Source organism: Lissotriton helveticus, chromosome 1_1 (assembly GCF_964261635.1).
Source record: "Lissotriton helveticus chromosome 1_1, aLisHel1.1, whole genome shotgun sequence".
In the NCBI taxonomy this organism is placed as follows: domain Eukaryota; kingdom Metazoa; phylum Chordata; class Amphibia; order Caudata; family Salamandridae; genus Lissotriton; species Lissotriton helveticus.
Genome location: NC_136057.1, coordinates 1627321366 through 1627340925, shown reverse-complemented (window position 1 = coordinate 1627340925; position 19560 = coordinate 1627321366). Strand labels below are relative to the sequence as shown.

The window sequence follows — 19560 nt, the reverse complement described above, 5'->3', positions numbered from 1 at the left end:
AGTAAATGCTAACTTTGGAATGGCTGCATCAAAACATGTCGTGTTTGGTGTCAAACACTTTGGAATCCTTCCCCCCCTGCCAGTCTTGGTGGCGGGGGTAGAGTTCCACCCTTCTAGAGGGAGAAGACATGTACACACTTACCTGACCGGTAATAGTATAAAAGAGCCCCAGCATCACAAAATGGATGCTGCTGCCACAGACACGACTCTGACCTGCTGCTGGAGGAAACTCTGGCAGGGGAGGCCTGGACAACAGGTTTCCTGTCACAGGGAGGTGTAACCACCTCCCCATACAGGCTTTAGTGTATTGGGGCTGGGCGGGTGCATTCAGTGTATGCTTTTCAGACCGTGCTGGGGGCACTCTTGGTGTCCCTGTGCATACCCCAGTTCAAACTGGTTGCAGGTGCACTCAGCCCCTGCTCTGGCACAACACTGGACAAAGGGGAAGGGGTGTAACCACCCCATCACCAGAACCTTCCATAGGTGGGACCTTAGAGTTACCCAACCCCCTATACTTAGTATAAGTATAGGAACCCAGTCCTCAGGACTTTAGATTACCCTAGACGAAACTCTGCAACATATATCCTGGAACTTCATCATTCTATTTCAACTAGAAGACAGAAGGATCTCCCTTGGGGTCAAGGAGTGACTCCCCTTTTCAAACAGGCACCAAAGAAGCATTTTGCCGGTCTGCATTTCCAAGGCCCCCGTCGGATCCCGAAGAATTTGCAACACAGGACATGGACTTCCAGACCTCTCTGAGGCCGACGCGAGATCACAGCAAAGCTGAAACCTGTAGCCATCACGAGAGACGTGGGACTGGAACTCCTGGACATGTGCACATTTACTAGTGCACCTACTTCCCGAGCTTTCCTGAAGTTGTGCATTAGGCTACTCGTAGTCCAAGCCCTGAGCACCATCTTCACCGAAGAATGTAGGTCTAAGCTCCACTAGTGTTCCGTGGGCCCGCTTCCAGCATTTCTGCTCGAGGCCCATTTGTGATCCCTGGTCTGTTGACTGGTGGGTCCCCACGAAGGTAACTCTTTCATTTCTTGGGCTTTTCTAGTTGCTCCAGACATGCCCTGACTCCCCTCCAAAGGGTGAGTTCCTCAGACCTTGCTGGTCTCCTCTGAAGCCAATCTTTGCATTCTGCGTGGGTTGCTGTTGCCACCGCTTGTTGGGTCCAATCCAGAAACCGACACCGCAGCACTCGACATCCGATGTGGGACACCTAGAATCCAGCTCCTGGTTGTCGTCGAAACCTCCTGATCATCGTGGCTGAAGAGTCAAGCTTCACCTTCTGCACCCGAAATCACCCGACACCGGTGGGCATCTTCTTATGGTCACTGGCAAGTGACCCAGATTCTGTCCCCTCTGCTTTCAGGTTCTTCAGATCTTTAGATCTTTGATCCACCCTTGGATCCATCCAGACACTTTTCACCTGGTCGCCTGCAGCCCTTCTTTGCAGCTCGCCATAGGAAACGACGACGAAACCTGACATGAAAAGACACCTATGCACCTGGCTTCCCTAAGTGAGGTAACACGTGTACTTCGGTGCTCCTGTGGGTCTTGACTCTCGAACAGTCCAGTTCTCAAGGGGTTTGCTCCTAGTCCACTCCTAAGTGTCCCTAAGCTTTAAAAATCTAATCGCAACTTTCTCCATAGAAGTCAATGGTGATTCGCGGCTGTGTTTAGACACTGCATGCGTCCCCTGTGGGTCTCCTGCGTCCCTACCTTGGGTGGTTCCTGGTTGCCCCAGCGGTCCTACAGGCCCTAGGCTTGGTCTCTATGACTATAGTGGTACTTATACCACTTTCTTAGTATATGGTTTGTGACGCCCCTAGGGATAAACGTATACTGTGCTAATTTACTGTGTGCTAAATAAGTTTACTGTGTATACTTTTGCCTCTAGCCTCATAAAGAGACTAAATCGATGTGTTTAGATTAAATACATATATTTTATATATACATATATATATACCTGGTGTGGTTCTACTTTCATTTGGTCATTCACGAGATTATAGACTGGTAAAACAAGCTGCTTTACGTTCCTTCAAGACTTAGACTGAAGGCTGCTCTCCACAGCTACCACTAGGATAGCTTTCTATATAGGTAGTCTTTAAACCTACCATCAAAAGGGTCGTTTGGACTGGTGCAAAGTGCCCACTAGAATAGTGGACAGCATATGCCAAGCCAACTTCTCACAATGCCCACTACAATCCCTATCCTGGAAAGTAGCCTTTGTGGTAGCTATAACTTTAATCTGTAGAGTGAGTTGGAGGCTTACAGCTGCGGCCCGTGCAGGTAAAAGTGGTGGGGTGATGGGGTAATTTCGACGAGCGATGACGAGGAAAATTAATTACTTAATTTTCCCTAGTCATCGCCTGTCGAAATCCCCCGGCCCCCCCCGGCCCCACCGCTCTTACCTGCACGGGTCACGGCTGCTTAGTCAGTTACACAAATTTTATAGCAGTATATAGAGATCAAATTGTCCTTAGGGTGCACTCTTGTGTCTTGCCAAGGATAACCCCTCCTTTTCTTGTCACTAAATCTATTGACTTACTTTCATTTTTCCTACAACCTGAGTCAGTAGCTTAAAGAGCTTTTATATACCTTGGATGTTAGAAGGGCCAATATGTACTATGTTGATCTACAAAGTCCATCTGGAAAACAAAGTAAATGTTTGTTGATTTTGCAGTTACACCTTGACAACCCAATTACAGTAGCTGTTCTTAACAATTGCCTGTGCCTATAAAACATTCTACAAGAAAGGAAGCCTCAGTGGATTTCCTGGGCAACTTCCCATTAGCAGATATCTGTAATAGTACCTATGATATATTTTTCACCAGCAAATACAGTCCTCTTTTAGACATGTAAAATATTCTGTAAAGCACAGGTTGATACCTATTTACCAACTCGAGCTAGAAAGTCAAATGGACTGTGACCCACGTACCTTGCACGACACATTTGAAGATGCTTGGTATATGGTATCAGTCAGTCCTGGGAGTCTACAGGATGTTTATATTACTACGTTCCAGAGCCCCTTTCCACATGGATGAACTCATACAAGAAACCAAAACCATAGATGTGAAAGGGTTTTGTTATGGCCTCATTGCCTGCTGTCGAGGGCTATACCAGTTGTTTTAAGACCCTGAAACAGCGACTCAGGCCTTGAATGAAGGAGAGGCAGTTTAGCAACTAATATAGCTCAAGGCAGAAGGGCTGTGAGGCTATTAGAACATTCCACCCACTAAGGGTAGAGTATTATGAAATAAATAGGGAGAAACCGGGACACATATTGGAATGTTGTAGCAGAAGGCCTATACCAGCTGTTATAAGCAGTTGGCCCCTACATTGCCTTCAATGAAGCTCCCAACATTCCATTATGCTAATAATAATTAATGCCCTCCTCTATTGCGTAGTTAATACAAAACAAATACAGTGGCTGTAATTAAACTGTAACTTAAACAATCTATACAAAAGAATTGCATCATATTAGATGCTGTTCATTAAATCAGAGCACTGAGTGATAAATCAACCAGTGGTAAAATTCCTCCCTTTCTAAACTCTGAATATTTCTTGGGACCAAAGCACCCATATGCGTTTGCTAAATGACATCTAACATGCATACCATTGCTTGAAAATAAAGATGTGTTTTTCATCAGCGACTGTGCTTTTAGTAAGTCATAGCTTTGCTCTGTTAAGGCGTTTGAGCGATGAAAAGCCTGGCAGCACAAACATGTGGTTTTCAGCCAAGATGTACATAGCATGCAGCTCACCCTAAGTACCCTAAGGAAGCTTAAGATATCTCTTCTCTAACATACATTTGCATCAAACCTAAATACCATTTCTTATTACAAAAAACCCAGTACTTGGGATTAATTGTGTAAAAATGCAGGATTTACCATGCCTATTCTGTTGCACATTTCCTAAAATTCGCAATGTATAATGCACATTGATTCATGATATATGAGCAGTTGGTGCACTTTGCACCTACAAAACTACATTTTGTGGTAAGCATGCACAATTGATACTAAATGAAGATTGTGTATAATAAATTATGTGCAATGGGGGCACGCAAGTGAAAAACGCAATACATGCAACATTTATAACACTGTTCCGCTGCTCTTCATTTCCTCTCGCAAGCTACTGCTTTAAGGACTTGCATACTGCTTTTCAGTCTATATGCTGCACATGATCAGCACAAGCACGTGCACCAAACTAATAGTTACCTACCTGTAACAGTTTGAAGCTAGCAGTACTGTAGATTGAATTGCCCCTTATACTCCTCCTCTGATGCAAAGTCATATTAACGCGTGGATCCTTGATACTTGCATACCAGTTCACTCATAGTAATGAATACCATCTTCAAACCTTTACTTTCCAATAAGGAAAACACAATCCGAGATGGAGACTGTGTCCTGGTGCATTGTAGATTTCCAGGGAGGCATCATGAGTCCCCTCTAAACCAAAACTCCTCCTTAAAAAAATAAAATAAAATAACAATCACTGCATGTGAATCTGTAGCATAATACGCTGTTGCATACAGATTGGTACAGGTAAGTGATGTGTTCCTTATCAGGTGAATCAAAATTCTGTGATGTGTGCTATCTCCATATGTGACATCACAACTGTATTTCTGAGGGACCCATTTCACTATGTCAAACCCTCCAGAATTTGTTCCTGGAATTACTTCTCTCCATGAAATCAGTGGAAAATTACTTCATCGCAAGTCCTGATGCACTCAAAAGGACGCCTTTGCCTGTGTACATGAGCGCCTGGGGCTCATCCTCAACTTGATGGCTTAATCCATAAGGCTTGAACTGCTGCACCACAATACATGGATATTTTGTTTGCATCACTGAGTGTTGGAGTATAACTATGTGATCAAGGACACACATCTATAGATTCAGCCTGCTTGACTCACAAACTGCCCTCCTCAGAGAGGTTTTAGTAAAAGTAAACTACAGACCCTGGAAATGTTTCTTAAACTAGAAACTGAAATTTGCACAGGACTAGATGGTTTTACATGAACTCTTGGTTCACTTGTTTATCACTAACCTAAATCTTTTCTTGATTCCTGGGTATGTAGATGCAGCATGTTCAGCACCTACTCATCTGAACCCGAACACAAGCCAAAATGCCTCTCTTCAGAATGGTCAACGGTAAGGTGCTGTGGAAAACGTTTACATTACAAATTAAATTTTGTGTGTGCTCAGTATGGTTGAACACTCTACAGTGTATGGGATGGGTACTAAAAGAAGATCTAAATAAGCTGCACCTTAATTTATCATAGAGTAATGCCAGATCTTAAGCTGGTTCTCCTTCTTGTATCATTGCTTTCTGGTTAATAACATCCTGTACCTCAACTCTTCCTGCGTGTCCTTAACTTTTCAGCATGCAATTTATCAATCAATCGCTCGTGTGAATGATGTTATTTAAAATCTCAAGAGTGCAAACTAACATCTCGTCAATCATTGCTGCGGTGTCAAATTGTTTTTGGAGTAAAGACTCGAGCATGACTGATTTAAAAACTCTTGTATTTTATATTTGGTTTTAAAATAGTTGCATCATTGTTTGGTATTGCACACAGATTTTCCCCCTAATTAAAAAAAAAAAAGCCATTTATTTTGGTTAAAATGTGGCCACAACAAGAAAATTCAAGAAGTAACAATAGCCTATTGAAAAGAGAACGCCTTTGGATGAAAGCATTCTGCCCAAAGCAAAATGTGACTTTCATACTTTCGTTCAATTATTGTTGAATTTGAAGTGAGATCATGTATCTGTGATGAGATGTATGAAATTAAACTAAAGATGTTCAGTGGCAATACCATCAGGGCCGGCCTTGGGCATGTGCAAGCTGTGCACCTGCACTGGGCCGCCAAACCCTAGGGGCCGCCACCGCAAATATATATCATTACACAGCGGCATGTTTCCCCAGCACCTACCACGTCTGTTACCGACCCTCGTAACCACCATAAATCCAGCAACCAACAGAATCGCATCTCTTATGAGCCAGCATGTGTCACCCGAGAAGGCTGGAGGGGTCCGGGCACAGAGTGTAATGACAATAAAAATAACTGTATTAATAGCAGCATTGGGCATTCCCTGGCAGGGTCAGTGGTGGGCGCCTGACTGATGTGAACTGTGTGGGGGAAGGGAGGAGGCAGAAGGGATAACTGGGTGGGACTGGCATACTGCTCTCAGGCGCTACACCCTGCCATTGAACCCTGTGTCTGAAAGCACTGCTGTGGGATGTCGGCCATCAGCACTAAAGACAAACACACCACAGTACTGCTAGTGGGTCCTGGGAAACCACAGCAGCCCCCGGGGTGCCCCGCACCGTGCAGTGTGTGTCTGCACCCCACTGAGCGCTGGCCGGCGGTAATACTTGTGAGGCAGGAGCCCCACTTTACTTCCATTAGTCCTGGGTTAGTAGTGGTGCCATTTTCCCTCTGCCCAGTGAGCCCTGCGCCCTGTAGTCGTGGCTGGCACTCAGTGGCCTTCACCCTAGCACCTACCACATCTGTTAACTTCAGCTCCTACCACATCTCTACACCCCAGCACCTACCACCTCTCTTTACTGCAGAACCTACCACCTTTCTTCACCCCAGCACCTACCGCCTCTCTTCACCCCAGCACCTACCGCCTCTCTTCACCCCAGCACCGACCGCCTCTCTTCACCCCAGCACCTACCACATCTCTACACCCCAGCACCTACCACATCTTTACACCCCAGCACCTACCACATCTTTACACCCCAGCGCCTACCACCTCTCTTCACCCCAGCACCTACCACCTCTCTATACCCCAGCACCTACCACCTCTCCTCACCCCAACACCTACCACCTCTCTTCAGCCCAGCACCTACCAACTCTCTTCACCACAGCACCTACGATCTCTCTACACCCCAGCACCTACCACACCTCTACAACCCAGCACCTACCACCTCTCTTCACCCCAGCACCTACCACCTCTCTTCACAACAGCACCTACCACCACCTACCCCCTCTCTTCACCCCAGCACCTACCACCTCTGGTCACTGCAGCCCCTACCACATCTCTACACCCCAGCACCTACCACCTCTCTTCACCCCAGCTCCTACCACACCTCTACACCCCAGCACCTGCCACCTCTCTTCACCCCAGCACCTACCGCCTCTCTTCACCCGTTCACCCCAGCACCTACCACCTCTCTTCACCGCAGCACATACCACATCTGTTCACCCCAGCAGCTACCGCATCTCTTCAACCCAGCACCTACCACCTCTCTTCAACCCAGCACCTACCACCTCTCTTCAACCCAGCACCTACCACCTCTCTTCAACCCAGCACCTACCACCTCTCTTCAACCCAGCACCTACCACCTCTCTTCAACCCAGCACCTACCACCTCTCTTCAACCCAGCACCTACCACCTCTCTTCACCCTAGCACCTACCACCTCTCTTCACCCTAGCACCTACCACCTCTCTTCACCCCAGCACCTATCACATTAGTTAACCCCAGCTCCTACCACCTCTCTTCACCCCAGCACCTACCACATTAGTTAATCCCAGCACCTACCACCTCTCTTCACCCCAGCACCTACCACATTAGTTAATCCCAGCACCAACCACCTCTCTTCACCCCAGCACCTACCACATTAGTTAACCCCAGCACCTACCACCTCTCTTCTCTTACTGGACCCACATCTCTTCACATCCATTGCTCGCATCGTTTCACTTTTCACACACATCGCATCTCTAGCAGCTCCTATCATATCACCTCGTTTTCAGTGCGTGGATCTGTTCGCCTCCAGTATTTACACATCACTTCCTTTTTAGCACCCACCACATCTGTGTACCCGCTATATCACTTCACTGCTGGCACCCGCCCCGCCCGGACCCCCTCTTCCGGGGGCCCCCACCTACGCTCCCTGCCCACGGCCGCCATGAGCCTAGAGCCGCCCCTGATACCATTTCAAATAGAGCTAAGGTTAAGCACATTTCATAGGCTGAATAAATTCGTTAAGCATTGCCATATAGCAAGATCATTGAATACTCAACGAATTATGGTTCACACCGTGATATCAATAATATGTATTTGAGAAACTGTATAAATAGGAAATATTTAAAAAACAAATTCTGACAGCAACAAAGTGATATATCAAGTGCTTGAATTAATCTCTGCTATGGGTGATCGCTCAAATCACTTTCTGGTCCATTGTTTTCACCCATCATTCCACTCAAGACCGAGACATCCATATGCAAATTAGTCTTTGTTCTACTACAACAGGAACTGTCGAAATTAACTACCATGCTAGGTCCTCTATAGACAGAAACGCAAGCAATCCAAGGCAGGTTTTGGCTTATGTATACCTCATCAGTGAGGTGTAGCTAGAGTACTCTTTCACAGTGGGCACAGTGCCCAGTTCTGGTCATACTTGTCGAACTAAAGCAGGAGCAACATACAGTACAATAATGTAAAATAGAGGATTTGTGTTGAGAGTTTTTAGTTGGGTCATAGGTGTTGAAAAACAGAAGGATATCCTACTTCAAAAGCACATGTATGTCTTCACCATGCTCGTCCTAATGAAAGCATTGGGGACCTTCCATTGGAAACTAGGTTACCTAGAAACATGTCTCGAACCAAGAATGTTACTCACATTTATCATTTTGGGGCATTAGTTAAATTATCTTACATAGACGACCACTTTTTATGTCTGGCTTGACACGTCAACGGGTGTCTACATTATACGATACTTAGAAAAACATCTTTAAGAAGAACTACTAAGGGAGGGACTTAGGCTCCACCCGCATGTTTTTGTTACCTTGAACGGCATTTCACTGGGCAAAAGGTGTGCTTCCACTGAAAGTGTGCTTGTATCGCTCGCCTGTTGGCTGTGAAAGGCCTTCCTCTGATATATTGTGACCGTTGCTTTAACAGTGATGGCACAATAACATGAAAGGGAAAATCCTCCATCATGCTGTGATCCTATTTGCTTAGATGGTTGCTTACCAAGCTGCATGAGCCAACTGCAATCTAGTTTATTATTTCACGCAGGCACACCACCTCAACTGATTGTGTGACGATGCCCGCTTTTGGGACTGGGAGCTGTACAGCGCCACAGAGATCCACTCATGCTAGCGCACAAAAGCATTAGATATGATTACCCCTTCTTTGTGATTGATCTCATTCTCACACAGGTTACCAAAGCCCTCAGCCATTTATCGAGGTTGATCTTGTGCTTGGGTCTGTGATCTTCCTTTCCTTTAAATGCACTAGACAAGTTGACGGAAAACTAACTCCTGCCTGCGCTGCTGCTTACAATAGCTAGGAGGCAGTGAAGGAACTCAGAGAAGGACTTATGAGAAGGTAGCCCCGACCAGGTCTCCCTGACATGAGGAGCACATGAGGCTCTCTGAGTGCCCATGTACCACCAACCCATTCACTGCATCACCGCAGACTTCCATCTCTGCAAGGGTTATCAGGCGAGCCCCCCAATGTGAATGTGCAATAGCAAAATAACTCACCTTGGAATCCCCCTCATCATGCAGGAGGAGGAGCTGATGCTGCTGTGGGATGTGTAGTTCTCACTGCTCACTCTATAGGTGGAAGTCTCTGTTGTCAAAGACGAGAGGTGATCTTCTACTCTTTGTGCATCAGAACACCCCGCACCACCTGGCCCACGAACCTGTTGTGAGCAGGGAAGTTTAAAGATAACCCAGCATGCCTGGATTCTGTCTACTCTAGCAACCCTCCTCCCACCAACCTGGATATGCAGTCCCTAGTGCATGTAGCCGGTGGCAGCCCCCACTTTTGATGGGTGTATCAATGGGGTACTACCAAACGTTGGCAGACCTGATGCTGCAAGAATAATACTGCAGCCAGTCAGGGGAACCGTGTCTGCTGGGGAGCACCTTCACCATGAGATTAGAGGCACAGGATTCGAGGGAGAAGAGCACGAGGGTGCCCATGAGCTGCTGCTTCTGCCAGGGGCAGGAGCACAGGGATCCCTGCCACCAGTGCCTGGAACTTTACCCATGATCAGTGTTCCCCCAGGTAACAGCATGCAGGTAGTGGCTATCTTAGTGCAATGGGGTAGATTGGGTGCCTGTGTAGGGGATCACCTTATATCAGCAGAGATTAAACCATATCTCCTGTGTCCTTTAGGTTAGTTGTGTCAGTGCGGTTACTGTTGCATCCCTGAATCAATCTGAATGTGTCTCGCTTTCCTCTCTTCCTACCCACATCCGCTTAACCCCAAGGCCAACTTTCTGTTATTTTTCCCCCTCTCTCTCGATCTACCCTGATGCTCCCCAATCAATTCTCTCAAATTGTCCATACCTAGTCTCTGTTCTGCTTGCACTTTTAGACCTCTTTCTTATCTAACATTTTCTCACAGAGGCAACTTTCCCTCTTGTGTGTGAGTGGTGTGCCTCTGTAAGTGCAGGCTGAGCAGTGTGTATTTAAAACACAGTGATCAATATATATATAGAATCCAGAGTAAGAAGTGATGATTTTGGAGTCCAGGTTGTGAGTTAAGCCTGTGATTGTACAATAAGCACTGTTCTTAAGAGTGCAGAATTAACCCTGTGCCTCTGAGTCTAATGTGAGCACTTTGCCTCTGCGAGTGCAGGGTGTATAAAAATTCGGGTCAGATGCATGCCCCTGTGAATGCCCACATGAGTGCAGGGGTAGGGCTGTACCTATGTGACTGCAGGAGGAGTGCTATGCTTGTGTGAGTGTAGGATGCAGCACATTAAAGCAGACTTATTGACACTGTCAATGCTTTTGGAACTGCAGGCGGTAAGAGATTCAATTGCTTAAGGAAGTTTCTCTAGGATGTCATGTCTGAATGTACAATCAATGGATCAACACGTGATTGTCACATGACTCTCACATTTATAAACCAAAAAATCAAAATTCCATTGTGTTTATGGGTTTATAAAGTTACATGTTTGGATGCTTTTACTGTACAAAATAAAGTGGTGTAAAAATCCATATTTCACAGGAATATGTGAAATATTGAAATTGTTTCACCAGTCCCTGTAAAATATGTATATGTTCATTATATTGACTGCCAATCAAGCCACTCTGCTGAGAGCAGGGCCACTGATTATGTGGCAATAGACGACAAAATTATGTGCTAGGGTAATCTTTGTCACAGAGACACATTTTGTGCTACTTTTCATGGTATTATTTCGATCCATTTGAGCTGTAAACAGTTAGTAGTGCATTCTGCAAGTTATGTGACAAATAATGTGGATAGTGTAATGAACCAATAATTATAAGGTAAATGTCGCAGCCACAGTATCACATAATTCTACTAGTCCTGACCATTGCCTTAAAAAAATTAAATTCATAATAGTTTAACAAAGCCTAAACCTTCCATTTAGTGCCCTTTGCTAGTCACAACTTAAAGAAAATAGCCTAAAAAATATCTCCCTTTAAAACCAGTATGTGTTTCCTAGCAAAGCGCGTTGTTTTTCTTAAATTAAAGTCTACATTCTTAACTACATAATTCAATATGTTTCTAAGATTGTTTTTACACTTTACTAAAGAGTATGATGCAGTAATTCACTCATTCTTTCCTACATTGTAGCATGTTACATCTCCTGTAGATACATCCTGGGGTGGGGTTGCGAATGAAAGGAGCTTATCAAAAGATTAGCATTTTTTGTTTTAGATTCCATTGAACACTTTGCTCTCCTCTAAAGCAAAATATGCTTAACAGTTACACCAAAATGGCACTTCAAATGGACGTTTTCTTAGATTAGTGTGAATACATTCAGTACTTTTTGAGGAGTATATGCTACTAAAAGTGGTGAGTGGGCCTTTACAGGGTTAAGTTTAAACAAGTCTCTTGACAGTTGGTTAGTGATCCTGGGTTTGTGAGTAGTTTGCACATTTTAGAAAAAAATAAAACCATCACATTGGAAGATCCCCCCCCTATTTTATGTTTTGGGTTTGCGGAACCAGACCAGGATTTGCAAACCCAAAAACCCCAATTGACTGTTTGTGACTAGAAAGCTTCTGTTGAAGCTGCCGTTATAGGATGTAGACGCCTTGAAAAATAACAAAAAAAGGACTCCTAGGTGGGAGATTGAGCAGGCCCTCACCTTAGCTCTCTATTGAATAGAAGAGCCTAACAGAACACCCAATCAGGATTTTAAAGAAAATAAAAGCTGGTTGTGATATGGGGTTTGTGGACCCAGCATCCAAATCCCCTAACACTGTACACACAAAGGAGTCTTGAGCCTTTTTTGTGGATTTGCTAACAGGTGGGTCTTGTTTGGCAACCTCAATGAAAGTGTTCAATGGGACTGGGTTGGTGGAACCACATTTTGCTCCACAAACCCAGTCCTATTAAGTGGAGACCACCTTCTGCTGGCTGACTGTCCTAAATAACAATCAAGGGTGTAGCTCTAAAACAGTAAGGCTGAGCCCTTTCAACAAAGAAAACAAACCAAATGCCAATACTGCTACACAATTTTCAACACTTAGAAGGATGGCGCAGTACCAAAGAATCCAAACGCCCATGAGCTAATCAATAGCTTTTTATTTTCATAGCACCTGTTCTTTTGAACTTATTCATTTGTACAAGAACACATAAATCCGTTATTAACCTTAGATCGTTTATACACAATTCCCACAATACAATGATAACCAAACATGTATATGTACATAACATCAAAAATCACATTTCCTTACATTCATTCCCAAACTCATACATTCAAATCCAATCCTTGATTCATCCTTCACATTCAACCTACACACACCAATGTACCTGTCCGTGAGGCCACTAAATATGTACTCACAATTAGTGAATGACCCCAGCTATAACAACCAAACAAAGCAATGATTAATGCCTTAATTTAATGTGCACACTGTTCCCTCCATAAAGGTTCACAATTGTAAACAACAATTTCTAAACGTGCACAACACAGCTTAAAGACTTTTAGCATACGAGTGTTTGGTAAAACAAAAACGGTCGTGACTGTCCTGGCAGTGTGGGTTGGCAACCCATGGAGGGCTGGTCGCAGAGCCTGGCCAAAGGCTGTGCTCTAGTGGAAACTGATTCCCTGTAGCCGATTGAACAACAGCCTTGGCCAAAGGCTGTGCACAGTGGGAGTTGGGAAACATGGCTAGCTGAATTGCAAGAAATTTGAATGGCGTATGTCCTCAAAACAAAAAGACGCATCTTCTTGGGGTGTGGTGTGGTCATAACAAAACGAAAGTTTAAAAACCTCGGAAACATATAGTTTGAAAATGGTGCTGTTCCATGCTTTCTTAGTTATCTCTTAAGTTGTGTATGCTAAATTGGTTTCTCTAAGGTAGACGGAGCCCAACTCTCCTTTGTGGAGAATTCAGAATAACCACAAATCCCAAATGTTTCAGATATTCCTTTGTCTCTTACTGGTTTGTCAGGCAAACGGTCTATTCTTTAAGAGGTCACTCGTAAAAATTACCTTTAGCCAGACACGTGGACCTGTTCATACTCCTCCTGTGTACGACATGGTATGTTCAAGATAACTTTTTGGCTCGTAGTGGTTTAAATAGTGTCATGTAATGCCTTGTGTCTTAAAATTGTAAATTTACAAAAGACAAGTGGCTTTTACGCATAGAATAAAAAGGAATGTGTTGCAATTGATATGTGCGAATCAATTATCGGTACTGACATTTGTAATGTGCTCTACGTATGAAATCCTGCTGCCTTTGGTAGTAGAAGTTCCAAAAATGTCCATTTCAGACTGGATTCTGATTTGGTTTTATGTCTGCCCTTTCAGTCAAAGTGTTGGAGAAGGGAGCAGGGGACTATCATTCCCCCTTCTGTCAAAATCTATCATCCCACACTTGTACTGACATGGCTCCTGTGACCCACTCCTCTTTTCTGTATAGAGTGCTATGTTCAATAAGCCCACCCAATTCACCATTACCTTCCTCCAGCACGTCATGTTGGTTGAACTGGCTGACTTCTAGCTCATTGCAATATCCCCTTTTGCTCAATAACTGAGCAATAACTATGAATTTATAGTTCAGTTTCTTTCTGTTAGCAAATGGCATCTACCCCAGTATGCATGTTTCAGCTTTCTGCAGGCCTGTCCTTTCATTCCCTCCAACAAGAATATCAGTTGGTCACTCTCAGTAGTGGAGGAGAGTTGCCCTGCCTTCTGCAAGTGCAGCAGGCACACACATTAATAAAATGGTAATAAATACCATTTTATTATAATATGTCACAGGCTTGCGCTATTTCAGCCTGAGAGCAGAGAGCGGAGCCCATTACTGCAATTGCACTATTACTTCAAGCCCCGCCAGTGCGCAAGACAGATTGGCCGGCTGACTAGAGCTGGGCAATCTGACATGCGCACTTGACCGCTAGCAATCCCAAGGCTGATATACAGCCAAGGGATTGAAGCCACAGGCCCCCAGCATCAAAATGAGCGCTGGGTTAGCCTGCTATAATAAATCCTAGAGCTGCACTGTCGCCCCAGGGTTGATTGGCTTCGCATTGCATAAGGCAGGAAGTCCTCTTTCGGCACGTGTCACTGCTGAGGAGGAAGGAGACCCCATCCAGAGCCTTCGTACCACCAACATATATAGTGAGTTTTTTGGGCATCGTGCCCCGCCATATTGTAAAGTCGCCGGCCGCCGCTGGTCACTCTGTACTCTACAATAACCGGCACGTGCAAGATTATATGGTAAAACTTTCCGTTTGCATCTTGGGCAGAAAACAGCCGGGAATGACTACATTTTACCTCATCAAGATACTTTATTCTGCTTTAGTGAGCCATAAAAGTCACAGCAAAAAGACCAATACACTATAATACACATTAAAATTAACAGTTTGTTAAAATCACTGAAAACCAGGATTAATAACATCAGTATGATGGGGGAAACATTCAATAATTAGATCGTACCTGTTGGAAATGGGGGTTGCCCAAGTCTCAAAGGGGGTAGCATGGCATCAAGCGGGCAGGCCAAACTTGGAGGACATGTGAAGCACTCACGCAGTACCCACAAACGACACACCAGGCACACCACAAAAGAGACGCAACTCCACCTTTAGTTGGAAAAGAATAATTTTAGTATTATCTCCAACCTGCAAGGTAAAAAGGAAAAATACACTGGTAATCATAACATGGCGCCAACTGGCACCCAAGCCAAGTATTTCAGTGGGGGATTATTTACATGGGACAAAAAGGGTTTAGTCCATAGTCCATAGTGTCTAGCTGAAATATAAAAGGGTTAGCATTTGGCATGTAACATCAGTGACACCTATATAAGGGAAAAATGCACTTGGCGTATTTGCCCATTAAACATGCAATCAAACATTAGGGGTAAGAACCCAAAATAGCTGGCATTGGCGACTCCTGCAAAAAGAATAGGAATCACCTGGCATTAACATTAGGCAGGAACACCTGTAATAAAACATCAGGTTTCTTCCCCCCCTCCACCTAAGGAACTATGCGTCAGGCAGGGCCAACTCAGGCCTTCATCCTCGGTAGCGGCTGTAATTACAACAGGCAGCATCCTGCATAACCCCTGTAAGGAAAGACATCATGGCATACCAGCATCCACTAGCAGGTGGGCATAACCATAGGACTCTTAAGCCACTTTCGCAAGCTCTACAGGGCATACAGAACCCCGGTGCTATAGCCTTAGGGAAAAGACCTGGGGAACATGACTCCTTAGCCCCCAACCTGCAACACAAACATCAGGTAGTGCATTGGCATTAATAACATTTGAACCAGGCTTGAATCCCACTGCACTTGGGCATCGATCCCCTAGCTTAGGCGTAACACTGGGCATTTCATCACAATGCAGCTTAGTCTACTAATCCTCCCACCGCAGGAGCAAAGGGGGGTAGTCAACCTCTCCCTACCTTCCCCTATTAAAACATTTCACAGGGGTGCAATTCTATGACCCTGGTAGCTTCACCATAAACATTCCACCAAGCCCGCCCCTGCAAGAAAGGCAATAAAAAGGAGCTCAATTAGCATTTCCTGGAACCAGCACCTGCACATCATTTCAATAGTCACGGATCAACCAACAGGCAGGAAACATCAGGTAAGTAGGCACCTTTCCTTAGGAATTTACAATCACCAGCACCCCCAGCGCGGGGTTAATCCTTAATAGGCACCCGGCCCAGTTCTGGTACCTTAAGGGGGCCAGTCTCTAGTCCTTCTGAGGGGAGGGGCAGTTCTGGGTCCCCCTACTTGCTTCAGGAAGGCCCCGTTTCTGTGCCGGTTCTCCGCCCTCCCCGGGGCTTTACCTGCTATCTTCGGGCCTTCAGGCCCCTTGCGTGGACTTCTGGCGCCTACCTACAGGCATGCGGTTCCCTCAGTCGCGGGGCTCCTCTCAGCTCACTGGGGGCCCCGTAGCCTTTCCGTTGCCTCCGCCCAGGCCTCTCCTTACTCCCGAGCCGGACGGGGGACTCACCGGCAGTGTGGGCACCCGCTCCGGCTGGCCTCCTTCGCCGGCCACCAATCCCTGCGCGGCCTTCTCGGGGGCTCGGCCGCGCAGCCAATCCGTGCGCGGCGTGGCGGGGGCGTGGCCAATGACGCCACCAGGCGTCCCCGTCACATGACACGGGCCTGGACGGCTTCCAGGCCTAGCGCGGCCCTCACTCTACTTCGGCGGCCCCCTCCTGGCATCGGGGGCTGCCGCGACGATGCACACCCCAGCAGGGGGGTCTCCTCACGGCGGCGCCGGGCGGCAGCGGTGATTTTCGGCGCTGCCACACAGCGCGAGGACCGGACAAGGGGTAGGCTCCCTCTCTGGATATTAAGTCCCTTCACAGTCTCCTCAGCACCCGGGCTGCGACGGTGATCTCCGGCTGCGACAAGGGGTAGGCTCCCTTCTTAATTAATTAATAATGCGGCAGACAGCGCGCTGAAACGAGGGTAGGCTCCTCCAGCGTGATTCTCCTCAGGAGAATGGCGCCATTCACAGCGCACTACTCCCTCCTCTGCCCACACAGTCCTCAGGGCCAACAGCACTTCGGGGGCCACATCATTCACAGGACACAGTCCCTTGGGGGCACAATCCTCCCCAGGCAGCTCCACAGGCAGCAACAGTCTTTAGACATCCAGCGCTTATGGGGTGATACGGCAGTTTACGCCTGTCAGCTGTCCACAGCCCTTCACCATAGGCACCTCACAGCCCAGCGCTTCCAAATTATAGCGCTTCTCACGGAGGGGGGGGAACAGCTCCACAGCCAGTCCCAGGGGCACACTCCTCACCTCCTGGGGGGTTCAAGCCCACAGTATTCCTCCTCTTCTGGGTACCTTTTTCCCTCAGCGCTGGCGTAGTCCAAGGTCCCACAGCGTCAGGGACCTATGAAGAGTCCTCCCTTGTCAGGGGCCCATGGGGACAGCAGCGGGGGGGTTTATAGGGGTGCAGGGCCCAGCTCACAGGTCCATGTGGCGGTAGCACCTCACAGCAGGTCCCCCTCCCTTCCTTGTCCCAGCGCTGACTGACTCTCTGGTGACACTTCACCCTATTTATACCCTCCTCCCAGGCAGTGCCAGGACCTTCTAGAATGTTGGCACATCTAGCCTAAACTGGTTCTAGGGGAGGGGGTGAGCACCCTGGGTGCCAGGCTTTCCCTCCAAAACTAGGGGTAGCTGGGTAATATTATCTAGACCGCTGACCTATGTCAGTCCAGTGGCAAAACCCATGGCCATGGCATCCATTTTAAAAGCAATACATTTCAGTCAGGTACATTTCAAAAATGGGAGTGCAGTTTTAAAATGGGGGATTTTACAAGTGCTCACATTAGGTCAGGTAATTACATTTTTCAAAAGGGGTCTCACACCACTCATGGCCTATACAGGTTTAATCCCATGGGGGAGACATTCAAATTAGGGGGTCAAAAGCGAAAAATTTTGGGGGGAAAAGGCCAAGTCCAACACGACTCCCCCCCCAGCCAAAAGCCAGGGTAGACACATCAATGCCTTGATGGGCTTCCCTGCTTGGGGCGGTAAAAGGTGGACGCAGGCCTGCAACTACAGGAGCACCTGCAGTCTCTCCTCCACTCGGGAACCCAATGGTTCTTTTTCGCATCCCTCCTTTCACCAACAGAACCACCCCACTGGTGTTCCCTAGTGGGATGTCTCTCTTTCCTAGAGTGGGAGGCTCTAGCCTCAGGCTTGTGATACTCTGGAACCACTCTCTTCTCTCCAAATTTCCACTGGTCCACCCACCTGGGGTCTACACCCTCAGACTGACCAGCCCTTAGGGGCGAGGCTCTCCTCCCCCTACTTCTCCTCCTAGGGTTCCTCCATCTCCTACGCTGGGGGACACCCTCACACAACTCTCTCCCCAACCTGGAGCCGAAACCCACAGGCTGAACCGGTGACAGGGGCGAGTCCTCCCTCTCCCTGCACCCCCTCCCAGAGTCCCGCACCCTCCTAACTGGAGTAGTACCCCTGGGAGTCACTTCCGGGGGGACTCTGGTTACAGAGGTCCCTCCCACCAGAGCAGGCAAACCCTGTCCCTGGCCACCCAACCCAGGATCTGCGCCCTGTGGCTGAGCCGGTGACAGAGAAGAGACCTTCCTCCCTCTGCACCCCCTCCCAGAGTTCCGCACCCTCCCAACTGGAGTAGTACCCCTGGGAGTCACTTCCGGGGGGACCCTGGTTACAGAGGTCCCTCCCACCAGGGCAGGCAAACCCTGTCCCTGGCCACCCAACCCAGGATCTGCGCCCTGTGGCTGAGCTGGTGACAGAGAAGAGACCTTCCTCCCTCTGCACCCCCTCCCAGAGTTCCGCACCCTCCCACTGGGAGTAGTACCCCTAGGAGTCACTTCCGGGGGGACTCTGATTACAGATGTCCCTCCCACCAGGGCAGGCAACTCCTGTCCCTGGCCACCCAACCCGGGATCTATGCCCTGTGGCTGAGCCGGTGACAGAGGAGACCTTCCTCCCTCTGCACCCCCTCCCAGAGTTCCGCACCCTCCCACTGGAAGTGGTACCCCTGGGAGTCAATTTGGTAGAGATCTGCTTTACAGGAACCCCACCTTCCAGGTCAGGCAACCCCTGAACCTGAAACCCCAGTCCAGGATCTAAACCCTGTGACTGGTCAGTCCCCCGAACCACTGGAGCTCTGATTAATGATGCTCCGGGTTCTCCTGACATAAGGGGATCCCTCCCTCGGGATGACACATCGGGGCCGCCTAGCCTCCCAAGCTGGGGTTCTCTTAAAGAACACTCCAGGCCTGGTGGCCGCAGCTGGGGTACCTTGGGACACCTCCCCGCCTCACTCCCTTCAGGATCACTCCCCTCAGCCTTCCCAGACGCTCTGGCACTTACCCAGAGGTCTGCCTCCCGTGCAAGTTCCCTGGGGTCTGAGAACCCGCACTGCAACAGATGGTGACGCAGTCTTGGGACACAACTCCTTAGCATGTGCTCCCGGATAACGGCATGGCACAGCCCTTCCCAATCCTCCACTGCTCTCCTCACCACCCAATCCTCCAGTACAGTCCAACACTCCTCCTCGAACTCTTCCCAGGACTGATGGGACAGCTTTCCCCTGCCCCTAAACACTAACCCGTCCTCCTCTTCCGGGGAATCAGG

The 19560-nt window shown here is 47.5% G+C and overlaps 1 protein-coding gene across 2 annotated transcripts in view; it reads left to right on the top strand.

The window, feature by feature from the left end:
• LOC144829387 (uncharacterized) overlaps positions 1–19560 on the top strand; it is an 815409-nt gene that overhangs the window by 419980 nt on the left and 375869 nt on the right. For both annotated transcript variants that reach the window (XM_078688502.1, XM_078688493.1), the window contains one exon: positions 5093–5165. In XM_078688502.1, the coding sequence (XP_078544628.1) occupies positions 5093–5165 (73 nt within the window). The remainder of the gene's footprint in view (positions 1–5092; positions 5166–19560) is intronic.